Source organism: Lolium perenne, chromosome 4 (genome assembly GCF_019359855.2).
Source record: "Lolium perenne isolate Kyuss_39 chromosome 4, Kyuss_2.0, whole genome shotgun sequence".
Classification (NCBI taxonomy): Eukaryota; Viridiplantae; Streptophyta; class Magnoliopsida; order Poales; family Poaceae; genus Lolium; species Lolium perenne.
In genome coordinates this window covers 122,434,042-122,447,208 of record NC_067247.2, presented here as the reverse complement: position 1 = coordinate 122,447,208, position 13,167 = coordinate 122,434,042, and the positions used below count along the sequence as shown (strand labels likewise).

General features: G+C 46.2%; 1 protein-coding gene across 3 annotated transcripts; it reads left to right on the top strand.

The window, feature by feature from the left end:
- The first annotated feature begins 3,305 nt into the window (after nucleotides 1-3,305).
- LOC127293789 (uncharacterized) lies at nucleotides 3,306-6,778 on the top strand. 3 transcript variants are annotated; one of them, XM_051323447.2, is made up of 11 exons: nucleotides 3,307-3,443; nucleotides 3,968-4,041; nucleotides 4,138-4,199; nucleotides 4,305-4,374; nucleotides 4,448-4,490; nucleotides 5,071-5,151; nucleotides 5,242-5,336; nucleotides 5,418-5,490; nucleotides 5,589-5,674; nucleotides 5,888-6,163; nucleotides 6,250-6,778. In XM_051323447.2, the coding sequence occupies exons 2-11, from the start codon at nucleotides 3,973-3,975 to the stop codon at nucleotides 6,400-6,402; spliced, it is 1,008 nt and encodes a 335-aa protein (XP_051179407.1). In that variant the 5' UTR covers nucleotides 3,307-3,443; nucleotides 3,968-3,972; the 3' UTR covers nucleotides 6,403-6,778. The 3 variants fall into 3 exon arrangements, with proteins under 3 accessions (XP_051179408.1, XP_051179407.1, XP_071674868.1); XM_071818767.1 differs by lacking the exon at nucleotides 3,307-3,443 and adding an exon at nucleotides 3,571-3,861; XM_051323448.2 differs by lacking the exon at nucleotides 6,250-6,778 and having other exon boundaries at nucleotides 3,306-3,443; nucleotides 5,589-5,729; nucleotides 5,888-6,024.
- The last annotated feature ends 6,389 nt before the right edge of the window (nucleotides 6,779-13,167 follow it).

Genomic DNA, 13,167 nt, shown 5'->3' with positions numbered 1-13,167 from the left:
CGTAGCCCTACACAATGAATGGTGTTTGTTATCCAACAATAGAGTCTTTGAAAGTAGCATAAGAGAAGAGAACTTATTTATTTATGTGATCATTGTTGAGAGTGTCCACTAGTGAAAGTAGGATCCCTAGGCCTTGTTTCCAAGCATTGAAACTTCGTTTATTTACTGTTCTGTTGCATGTTTACTCGCTGCCATCTTTATTTCAGATTGCTATTACCACTCATATTCATCCATATTACTTGTATTTCACTATCTCTTCACCGAACTAGTGCACCTATACATCTGACAAGTGTATTAGGTGTGTTGGGGACACAAGAGACTTCTTGTATCGTAATTGCAGGGTTGCTTGAGAGGGATATCTCTGACCTCTACTTCCCTGAGTTCGATAAACCTTGGGTGACTCACTTAAGGGAAACTTGCTGCTGTTCTACAAACCTCTGCTCTTGGAGGCCCAACACTGTCTACAGGAATAGAAGCGTGCGTAGACATCAGTGGTCTGGTCACCATCTTACACTTACCACGTCTCTTACCTACCTCTTTTTCTGTATTATATTCATATGTAGAGGTGGTAATCTCACCACCCAATAATTTTTTGTAACCCGATATGGCATTGAAGCTACCAAACAATACACTTGTCAACGGCACCCAATATACAAAAGAGTACTATCTAGACGACGGTCTATATCCTAAATGGGTGACATTTGTCAAGCAATCTCCGCACCATGAATTGGCACTTTGTTGAGCGCCACGAGAGCTGCCGGGAGGATGTCGAGTAGGCATTTGGTGTGCTTCAAACTAAATTTGCTATTGTTCGGTATCCTGCTCTTTGCTAGTCTCACAGCCAACTGTGGGAGATGGTGCAAACTCTTGTAAACTTGTGTTCGGTATCATGCAAACATGATCATTGAGAATGACCGCAAGATTCGAGCTAGGCATGTTGATCCATACGAGTGTCAGGGGCCTCTTGCGGAGGTTGATCACCAGGTGCCTGCAGAATTTGCTGATTTTCCTCGCCATGCATATAAAAATCCGTGATAGCACTATCAACGCTGAGCTGCAATATGATCTCGTGTAGCATCTTTGGAGGCTCAAAGGAGAGGCATCAACTACTCGGGCGCCTTGATCTAGCTCAACTTCTATTTATTTGTTTTGTTGTATGTTAACGTTTAGTTTGAAAATAATATTGTTAAACATATTTATTTGATGTTTAAATAAAACTTTTAAAAGCTAGGGGATGCGACAAATGCGTCCAAAAAGATAACTAGCGGCGGCATCCCTCAGACATTCTATCGGGCGCTTCATCCAAAGCGCTTTGGAAGACTGAAAATGTTCTAACTATGCACTAAGAGTGAGTATAAATCCAAAGTTCTCCCGCTAATTTAAGATCATTTAACTGATCACTTATGGCGACTACAAATTATAGGCAATTATAAATATTCAGCAAGATGACAGTTTATTTAGCTTTATATTTATGGTGACTACAATCTCCAGTGCACAATTTGAATATCCATAAAACATTATACTTTTAATTCACTATATGGCTTGTAGCAGTGACTACAATACTCGTACAAGGTCCATATATGGCTTGTGCTCATACAAGTCCCAGCTAATTAAATGTCCAACAAATACAAGTTTTAATTGCTAAAATTTTAAAAGTATAGGACAACTTCAATATTGAAGTGAAAGCAAATTATCCATTTTTAATAGTTGTCAAGCACATGCCCATCCCACGGGGACATTTCTTCTAACACCATCCATTTTGAAGATAAAATATGTCCGTTTTGGTACCGTTAGGTTAGCTCGTGGACAGATCTGTGGTGCCCACGACCACGGCCACGGCTAGTCTGATAGTAGCGCCAGAGGTGTAGCCACCGGCGCTGGAGGCGTAGGTGCTGGCATTGGCGCGGGAGTTGGAGGCCACCTATCCCATTGCGACGCCTAACGTGGTAGGGTCACTAGTGGAATGGCAGGTCGTAGGCATGTGCTAGTGCAGATTCACGCAACTACACAACGAGGCCTTCCCACCTGGTGAGTTCGTCAATCTCGGACGTAGCCGTGGCCATCCGGAGGGCTTCATCGTCGTGCAACTTGGGCAGCTGTACGAACAGCTCGTCCTCCTTCTTGAAGGTCACCGCCATGCCCCGGTACTCAAGGAGGAGGTAGTCTAGCCTATCATCGCGCGACTCCTCGCTCAGGGTGTCATCGCCACTGACCTGCGGCTCCTCGTCGATGCCAAAGTGCACATCACCACCATCATCGGACATCTGTAGGTACCTGCAGTCGCCTAGGAAGGTGGCGCGACGCCGCGAGTTCCACTCCCAGGCGGGGAACATGTCCCACGCGCTGGAGTCCATGGTGTAGGCAAGGTCCCCCACAAATCGGGCGATAGGAGGGCATGCCGCCGGTGGATTTCCCTTCACCACTCTAAACCTTCCCGTGCCTCTGTAGGTACCGACACCCTTCGCGCGTTCAGGGCTTGATGTCGCTCAGGTTCACATCAGGCCATGGTGCTACCGTATTTTTCTTGTAGAGCGAGCATGCCCCATCGATGGGGCATATTGACGGTTGCACTCAAGATGAGGCGGCATTGACTACACACGCAGCGGAGGTGACGAGCCGCAGCGGTTGCCTCAGCTCGAAAAGACCTCCCCAATGCTCGTTGCGGGCCTATTCCTCCACGGCCAGGACTTCCCCATTGTTGTCGCGGCTGACGATGGCCTAGGGAGCGAGGTGAACTCGAAGTGGCAATGCCGCTGTCTGTCGTAACTAGCAAGCACAGCTGCTAGCTTAAAAAGGACGAGACACGGCCTCCTTCAATGTCGGCACGGGATTCCAAGGGGATGTGGCATTGATGTCGCCGTAGGAGCCAACACGTCCGGTCTTGATGGCGGCGCAGAAAACCAACACCTTCGGTCAGTACTTGTGCGCAAGAGGCGAAAGAGGGATTGATCGCTGCAAGGCAAGCCCAACATGGCCGTGGGAGGACACGCGGTCGGCGATGCGTTCATGCGGAAGCATTTCCAGTTATTGGTGTGCGCAAACACTAGGAATTGAGTCAGTCCGCTTGTCGGTACATCTACGTCGCTAGATACGATTAGAACATCTCTAGTCGTGTCCCCCAAACGACCTTTGGGGGACGGCGGACAAGAAATGGAGAAAAATGTTTTCCAGTCGCGTCTTCCAAAACTAAATAGCGCCTCATTTTGTGCCCGGCGTCGGTAGAGTCGGCAGAGACCGGATACACCCTATTTTGCGGTCGCCGCACGAACCTTTTCCTGCGGGTGCTTTTACACCGTGGACACGTGTCTCCTCCAGCAAGCTGTACGCACCCTGCGCTACACAAGACTTCCTCGCCCTTCTTTCTCCACTTTCCCCTACCTCCAGCGAACCCTCCATTCTCAATTCGCTCGCTGCTCTTCGCCTCTGCATTCTCCGCCGCCGAGGTCAGTCAGGGCAGCCCTCCCCTCCCCCTTGAGTCCGATCGTCCACGTTAATTACTTTGCCGAGTTACTGAATATCTTTGGTGCGGTTCTTGGCGGTGGTGACCTTGCTCGCTGCCGGGCGAGGGGAGCAGTTGAGCAATTGGAGGTCCAGGGCTTTGCAGTTCGTCTACGCTCGCTGCGATCCGCTAGCGATCGTTTTATCTTCTTCAATTTTTTCATTCCAATTGTGCTCTGCCGTGTTCTTATTTTCCACCCATGAGCTCGTGCGGGTTTTGGTGCCGGTGTAGGGTTTTCGTGGGGAGGTGCTGGAGGTCACGCCAGCAACCTGTTCGATGTTATGTGTGTGACCGTTAGGACTTTCTTTTCTCTGCCATACATAGCTCACCAAGCGCGTGCCATCGCTTCATTATCTCACTAGGCCAGTCTCAGGAACTACGGAACTTAGCACTTCTTTAGTTACTTGGCTAAACTTGTTCAGTCAGTGGGCGCTCTTTTACCTTATTATTGTTATGTCATTTGTGCAGATCTCATGGATGACAAGAGTCAAAAGGGGAAAGAGAAGGATGTCTCTGCCTCTGCTCCTCCCCATCGCCCCAAGGTTAGTATATCCGCAACACTCTAACTAAATGTGTTATGTGTATGTTCACTGTGTTTTGGTGCTTACAATTAATTATTTTATTCTTTGTGGGTGCAGGGCCGGCTCAAATTTACGCCTAGGGTGCCTACCAAGAAAGCCTCAAAAATCGTCCCCAAGATGTAATGTACATCGACCGTTGTTCTGTTTATGCATGCTTGTTTCGTTCAGTGTCATCCATTTAAGTAGCTTGTGGGATGGTAGTAATTAATGGTGGGATTCTACAGGGAACCAGAAGAGGAGAATGAGCTTCAGGCAATTGATAAGGAGTTGTTGATGAAGCTTAGAATGGCTCAGGTACTCGTATGTCGGAGCATTCTATGTACTTGATTTAGGTTGGTGGTGTTTTATTCCATAGTTTCACATGCAGAGTGCTGGTGCTCTTGAAAGAAGATCCAGGGCTGACAAATATGGTTAGTATTTAAATGTTATTTGCCCCAACGGGAAATAGCCTATCAGTTATGTTCAGCTGCTGTTAAACAAATTTCCTTTTGTAACCTTCTTTATATCACTAAGAGCTGTTTAGCAAATTGTAACAAATAACACACCAGAATGTCTATATCTTTGAGCTATTTATACCACATATGAATTTCTAGAATAGCTGTTGCCTGTTGAATAACGAGAAACTGTCCAAGTGCAAGGAGTATGGTAATTCAAATTAATATGCAAATTCCATTGAACTTGCTTTTGTCTAAGCAGATCGATGTGTTAGATCAGGAAAATCTGGATTCTTGGGTTATCTCATGAAATTGGCACTAGCCTAGATATAAGTAGATTGGATGTTTTTTTCCAAACTAACGACACACAGCATGATTTCTTAAATAATCTTTGTAATATAAAATAATATTTATTTATTTAAAGTCAGCATGGGACTTGCCCAAAAAGGATGGTTGTGAACTTTTGAAACAAGTAATTCAATACCATTCGAAAAATGGCATGTGTTGTTTTTAGTTTATTAGTTATTAATAACATACTGCATTATTACGATGGTAGAAGCTCATGTCGAGGTTGCATTTGGACAAGTGAACCCTTCAGTTGCAAGATCCTCTCCCACCCATAAAAGCTCTTCATCAGGTAGTAGTAGCTTAAGTCTGCCACTCCCATTTCTTCCATATTTACCTTCATCTGAACACTGACAGAGCAATTTATGTTTTGTTCTGCCAGTTAAACAAGAGATGATAGACCTTTTCAGTAACTATATGATGTCTGAAGTTACAACTTCTGCTGCAAAGTTACCCAAGCAGTCTGCTGGACCTCAGGTTAGCAAACCTGTTAGGGTGGGGTCATGGGGCGTCGGTTCACTATTTACCTGACTTCTTATCTCCAGCTAATTTATGCAGGACTTTACCCACCCCAGCTACAACTATCCTCCTACTTCTCTCCCTCTAAGGAGGCCCGTCTCTGGAGATCCAGGTTCTTGTATTCTTCAATCTTACATTTTTGCCACATGATGGTCAAAGTTTGTCTTGAAATAATGCCTCTGTTGACATACCTTTACCTTTGGTGCATAGTTTTTGATGAAGACGAGTTAGGAGAGTTTTCTTCCAACAGAACAGAAGATGGTGAATTAACTGCAGCTAAGGAACTTGGGCTCATGGTATGTATATCATATTGCATGATATCATGTCTTGAGGAACACCATTATTTTTCAGGTATTCATATCAATGAAGAAAAAATATCACATGTCGATGGAACTGTGGGTTACACGTTTTGGATTAGGCTTTGTATCTAATTTTGATCGAACTGATTATACATGCCTCTGCTGTATAGTAGCCCATAACTGAGGTCTCGTATAAATATTTGTTGACAGGACACTGAGGACATGATGAATAAACCGCAGTTGCTCTTCTTCCAGTTCCCTGCATCTCTTCCTTTACCGATGGTTGAGTCAGTTCCAGAGGCAGATATGGACATCAGTGAGGATGATGAAACAGATGACTCCCAATCCAAGGGGAACTATAAGAAGAGGAGACTTGAGGCTATCCGTGGTTGTAAGCTGAAAGATATGCCAGGTGGTCTCTTGGGGAAGGTACTCGTGTACAAGAGTGGTAAAGTGAAGATGAGGCTCGGAGATGCACTCTTTGATGTGAGTGTTTGAAGTTCTCCTATTATCTATGCTGCATTTTCTGTTCAGTCCTTCGATGATGCACTTAACATGAATACACTGTACAGGTATCGGCTGGTATGAACTACGCATTTGCTCAAGAGGCTGTAGCGATCAACACAAACAAGAAGCACTGCTGCAGCCTGGGGGAGGTGAACAGGCGTGCAATTGTAACTCCTGACATCGAGTATTTGGTGGGTTCAGTCAAGAGGATTGGTTAGTCTATGGGAAAACTGCAACTGACTACGGATGTTGACTTTGGAAGTGACGTGAAGTCGGTAACAAGCTTGTCACTGCTTCTGCTTCTGTTTCACAGTGAGGCCTATGGAGATGTAAATTTTGCACTAGGAGAGTCGTGGAAATTGATACTACCATGATGCAGATTTGTAGTAACTGCTGATGGAGATGTTCTGTTGATCCTTTATTGTCGCACGATATGGCTGGTGGATTTTCTCAATTGCTGATATTTGTCACCTTTGTCAGGAGTTCAGACATTTACAGAAACGACCTGTCATTTTTCAGTGACGCGGCCTGTATGTGTAAAGCCAGTTTTTCTTCACTGGTTGCAACAAACTTCTCAAGTGTCTTTCCCCTCAAGATTATGTTTCAATGGTCATCTTGTTGTGTGTTCACCTTTGGTGGCACGGTTTGTTGTCAATGCTGGCTGAAGTCTGAAATGTGGTAACAGAACAAAAGAAACAAGACTAATGCCGGCTGAAGTTTGGCATCAGACAATATGAATGCAAGTTTGTTAGCTAGTTTTTATCTGCACTGCAGGTTGTTTGCTAGTTTGTATCTGCGCTGCAGATTGTTTGCCAAGCGTGAGTAGCAATCCGAAATGTGTGCTTGGAGAAGGCCGGACGGGACAAGGCAAAAGCGTGTCAAGGAGGACAAGATGATCCGGTTGACACCTTCCAAGTTTATCATTAATTAACAATTTACAATCTTCCAAGCCAAGCTTAAGAAATGATGATGGCGAGTTGCTAACCTTCCAGATAGATATTTGTGCTAAACAGGATCGAGTTCAGGATCGTGGTCAGGATGAGGGACACGGAGTTAAACATTGTACTCCGTAGCATAGATCGGCCCGCGCCACGCGATCACCCAGATGTTCAGCACATGCGTGGCGCCTGAGCTTAACACCCCATTGCACATTGGGCTGTATGAGCAGGGCCGACACATTTACTTCAGGTGCTCGGGCAGTTCGTGTCAAGGAGGAGAAGATTGGTCATCTGACCCGTCGATATCGGTCTGTTGCCACATCTTGGAGCTGGCCTTGCAAGCAGAACATGGCAGTGCCGTGGAGGCTCTAATTCAGTTTTCTTCTAATATATCATTGGTAAGTAAGTTGTTTCTAGTATGCTGCTTGCGCAGGACTGGCTATCTACATTTGACAATCAAGCTGTGTTCCCGTGTGTACTCTCATCCATGCTAGTATTAAATACACAGGTAACTGCTGGGCTCATCCCAAATGCATGTTGTATGCATGCTTAGGAGATGAGCATATGCCCTCCCAAACACAGGACAGAAAACCCCCTACAAGAACAGAGAAGAGAAAGAAGATCATTCAGTTTGTCACGCACAAGCATGAGAAAGAGCATGATAGCCGTTCGTAGTCAAACAATCAGGGAAAGTACAGGGACGAAGCACGAACTGAGTGGACACCTTTGCATGAAAGAAACCAGTGATTCGGACTTTTATTGGAGACGTTGTTGTTTTACTGGTCACTTTTAAACAATTTTTGCTAGTGTGCCAAAAAGGATGACAGATGCTGAAAGGATAACAAAATAAATTCTGAAGGAAACCCCAAATAATTGGACTTAGATAGTTGGAGGCGACAATAGTACCTGAATCTAGCGGTCCCAAGTTGGGGCGGGCGTTGCTTCTAGCGCATCGACGACGAGTCTGGATGGCACGGTGTAACGGAGTCTCGGTGTAGGTCGCGAGATGGTGGACACACGCATGGTGGAGACGTTATTCGTTGTCGTGGTAGCGTCGATGACAGCCTGGCAAGGGCCATCACTTCGACCTACACCCTGAATATGGGTTGGAGGAAGATGATGGAGGAGACTATGGGAGGGTGTGCATAAGACACTATCTCTCGAGTTAGCCTAAGAGCCGACGATGGTTGCGCTTTGACCCCTTGTTTGACGGTTTCAGTTTGTATGATTGTTGTAGGACATATTCGTAGTCTTTGTTGAATAAATGAAATAAATAAAGGCCGTACGTATCTCTTGATGTAGAGGCCTGGGTAATTCCCCATTTCGAAAAAAATAGTGCCTGACTAGAGAGTTTAACAAATGGAAAGGTAAAATGTAAATTGTCGGAGATCAAGCAAAGACCACATGAATTATTGACATAGGAAATGGCACGATTAGAACATCAGATGATTTAAAATATGCGTAGTTCCGTAAAAGCTAATTTATAGGACACTTGAGGCCAAAAAAAAGTCTCCAACAGGTAACAGGTGCCCTGGTGATTTTTTTGGGAAGAGCCCCATATTTTCTTTCTTGTGAACAAATCTCACATGCTCGCATGATCCTAACCGTCATGCTAAACCTTCTTGCACTCTCACGCCGCCCCCGCTTTTCCGTTGGATAGTACTGGGCCTCCCCTGAGAATTTGATTTCCCAGCCCCCGGTGTCCCTGCTGATACGTGTTCTTTTTGCTGCCGGGTAGCAAAAAAATCCCAATTTTGCTTTAATGTAGCAAAAAACGGTTCGTTCACGAACACGCCGGAGACCTCGTCGAGACTCGTAGCAATAAAGTTGCGCTATTGTAGCAAAAAATTGGCCTCACCGGAGACATCGACAGAGACCTCGCCGGATGCCTCACCTGAGACCTCAGCGGAGACCCGTAGAAAACATATTGTGTAATTGTAGCAAAAATACAGAAAAGTTGTAGCAAAAATGAATGTAGAAAAACATCGTCAGAGACCTCACCGGAGACATCGTAGCAAAAAAAAAAATACTCAACCGAACGTCTGCATCGTTTATTCCTCAACCCCGTACTTGCTCCAACATTGTTCAGCGTGTAATCTTCAAGTGCGCCTGATGTGCTTGTTCCACCAAGCTTAGTGTATGGATATTCAGTCCTTCAATTTGGTGTTGTCTTCAACGTTCTTTTTTTAGGGGTCGTCTTCTTGTGACTCTGGAGCTTGTAGGTTGAGGAAGACGTAGTTGTGGATGTTCAATTTGATGGTCACAGCTTCGAACTTTTTTTGCATCATAGTTGGGCAAGCTTTGCATTCTTTTAAGAATATTCTGCTTGAGCCATGCCCTTTGGCTTGTGTTCTTCATGCACATCCTTGCTTGACCCATATACATAGATATGATTTGCAGTGTCTGATGAATCAGTTGCAACAACAAAGAACCCGCAGTTTTTCATTTGTACGGAGTGTGAAAACCCCATTTTACTTGTGGTTTTGTTATTTGCTTCATTTTTTTTTGCGAGGGTTTTTATTTGCTTCATTGATTGTAACAAACATCTGAAGTGTGTTTTCCCTCGTGATTATAATTATATTTTAGTAGTCACCTTGCTGTAGTCCCATAATGATGCAGGTTTAGGTCTTCCTACATATTTATGTGATCGGCGCCAGCGCCATGGTTTCGCCAAGCTTCCTCAAAACAAGCTTTGGGTACCTAATGAAGGGAGAACCACCAATACGTGTCACACAGAAGCTCCACTCGTCCCTCGGCTGAGCTATTCTTCAATCTAGTGCCTTAATCAGTGAGACGTACTGCTGGCCGGTGCCATCAACGTGTTCACCTTTGGCGGTTTGCCGAGCTTCTAGCTGCTACGGTTAATTGTAGTCTTCCTTCTCAAGCTCGGTTCTAGTATACTGAAAGAAAGGACGAATTAATTAGTTTTGATAATCTCGGTTTTAGACTCAGGTCGATGGAGCTTGCTGACACCGGACGAACTCAGTAACTTCCGAATAAACACGCAAGTGCAACCTCCTGTTATCCCAAGGTGCGTGTGTACAACAGTTGAGACTCATGGTGTCTGTAGTGTATCTCCACATCAGCTTTAGACATCAACGAAAACAGCTTCTACAGTAAGGTGTCTTTTAGGCTAACTGTAACTCCCAAATCAGCCACGACTTTGCCGAGAAAAAAGCTCCACGATCCCACGACATGAGATGGCCGTGTCGATACAACGGGAAGGAGGCGTATGTAGGCCGCGGTTTTCATGGGACTAGACTGTCTGTAACTTTAGCGACGGACTCGATCGTTTTTTCGTACACGTCATCTAATGTATTTACATGGCGGTTGCTACAGACAGCTGATTGTATACTAGTGTACATGCCCTAAAGGGGATCGATCAGTTACATGCTGGCTAGAGCATCGGAACAGTCCACCTGGAGTGACGGTGGCAGCAGCTTCAGGTCCAGGCAATCCTGAGCAGCTCGGCTGGCTTCCGATCCAACACGACGGATGCACTCCATGCCTAACACAATATCTACCTACAGCTGCCAGCTGCTAGTGGCATGGACATGCTCTTCTATTTCGAGAGATGTACATGTGGCGAAGGATGAAAAATATTTGAGGTCGGGCGAACTCTAAAGCCTAACAAAAAATGATGAAAAAATTAAAGTTATGTAGACACATAAATATTTTATATACTCGTAAGGTATAATCACTTAGGATGATGGTAATAACAACATATTTTAGTAGGATTAAAAAAATTACAACCATATCAATGATGGAACTTTAATTTCGTCTAGATGTTCTTAACAATGGCAAAGCTCCACCATTTTAAAAAACTAGATGGTGCCCGGCATGTTGCTGCGGCAATTTAAGCAATGAAAGCGAGGAAAATCATGCAATAAAGAAGAAGGTGGTTAATTTGAAGTTTTACCGGTAGTGGACACACATGCCATGATTTGAAGTTTAGAATATAACAAACTGTACATACATGAACCCATGGTGATCACACATGCCAACATGAGTGCTTTGAACTGAGAAAAAAATGTGTACCAAAACACAAAAAAAAACAAAAGCTAATGTGTCACACGATTGAATAAACATCTCTGTCTTGCAAATTAATCTGGAAAGATAACAGCACAAATTTAGAATATACTTTGCAATGTAACCGTATATAAGTTTATTTAGTACCGACGTGCATCACTGGGCTAATAGAAGTGAATCGGATTTGTCTTCAGCAGACCAGCACTGGTGGGGCTTCAAAACGTGATCTATTTCTCTATTTTTACCTGAAAATAGAACGCATGATTTTTAACACAATACCATAGAAGATTACAAAAAGGATAAAGTATTAAATTTAATATTACTGGTTACCGTATTATAATATCCTTGCCTGTTAGATTTAATTGCTTCTATCATTTTGACAACCACAAATCATTCAGTGATAAAATAGACTGAGAGAGTGGATTTAAGCGGCCGGAGATAGGAAAAGCAAGGGCGAATCTTTGACTTGTCCACTTCACGCCTTCACGGAAGCCTGGATGCCGTTAGACACGTGTTGAGTAGTTAGGGGGTGCTCACGTACCCCCTGATCACCAGGTTTCATCCGATCTGAATATCCATAAGTGGATTTGGTGTTCAGGGGGTACGTGCGCACCCTCTCGTTACTGTTGGATTTGCTTTTAGATTCGTACTGTCCCGCAGAGACGTTAACAGCGAACTCACGGCGTGGAATATCTTTTCAAGCTGGCCGAGCGGTGACAGCCGAATCAGGTAAAAAATAGGCTCGGTCCTTGTCCACTCCGCCGAGGCGCTCCGCCGTGATGCAATGTCTCACGCGCAGAGACGATGGGAAACGGGAAGGGCGACGACGGAAATCAGAATCTAAATTGCTTCATCTGCCGGTCCTTATCTCTTCACACTTTGTTTCAGCCACGCAATTCTCTCTCTCAGACCAAAGTTCATGGAGGAGCACCGCATCCGTAGAGCAAGAGCGCCCCATCGGAGAGTCGCTGGAGCGCCCCGTCACCGATGAGCTTGAGGACGAGGCGCGTCACGGTGAGGGCTCCGTCAGGCCGCCACCACCGGCGAGCGCGAGAAGGTGGCACGGCGCTCCGTGGCCGCCGATGAGCACGAGGAGAAGCCGCGAGCACGGCGCGGGGATGGCTCAGCCAGGCCACCGTCGACGGGTGTGAGCCAGGGCACTACTGACGAGCCTAGGGAGGAGGTGGACGAGCACGCCGGCGCGCGAGGCCGCCGCAGAGCGCGCGTCAAGCGAGGTCGCTGCATGAAGCCGAGTATGCAGCAGGTAGGCTGCCGCCGCCAAAGGCTCCGAGAGCTTCACACGCACGCGCTCATGGCGGCATGGTGAACAGCACGTCGCTGTTCGGCCTCATCCACATCAGTGTGTCGTCGTCCATCCTCATGTACTGCCGCGCGTCGCCGGTCTGCTCGTGGGACTTTTTTCCGATTTGGGATCTTCTCGTGGCCGAGTTGTGGTCAATTGGAATTTTCATTTTTTCGATTTGGGATCTGCTAGTGCCCAACTTGGGGTTCTGCTCGATTTGGGATCTGCGTTGGTCCCCATCAAATTGTAGGGAGGCGGAGGGGGTCAGGGCTCGCGGGCGTGGGTGGCTAGAGCTGCGAAGGTCGAGCTTGGTAGGGCGGCGTCCATGGCAGGAGGTAGAAGATTGAGGAAAAAAATCCGTGTCGGAGAGGACGCACCCGCCCCTGGTTTGCTCCGCCTGGAACTGCTTGTTCGGCCGCGAGCCACCGCCGCCCCTAGTTCCGACCGACGAGGTGGTACCCGGCGGCGGAATTCGGTCCGGCAGCGCGGGCTCCATTCGCCTCTGCGGTGGAGCAGCTGGCCGCGCTGGCGCTCAAGGTCGTGCGGGGAGGATACAGAAAAAACGCAAAATAAAAAGAGGATAAGCGGCCGGAGATAGGAAAAGCAAGGGCGAATCTTTGACTTGTCCACTTCACGCCTTCACGGAAGCCTGGATGCCGTTAGACACGTGTTGAGTAGTTAGGGGGTGCTCACGTACCCCCCTGATCACCAGG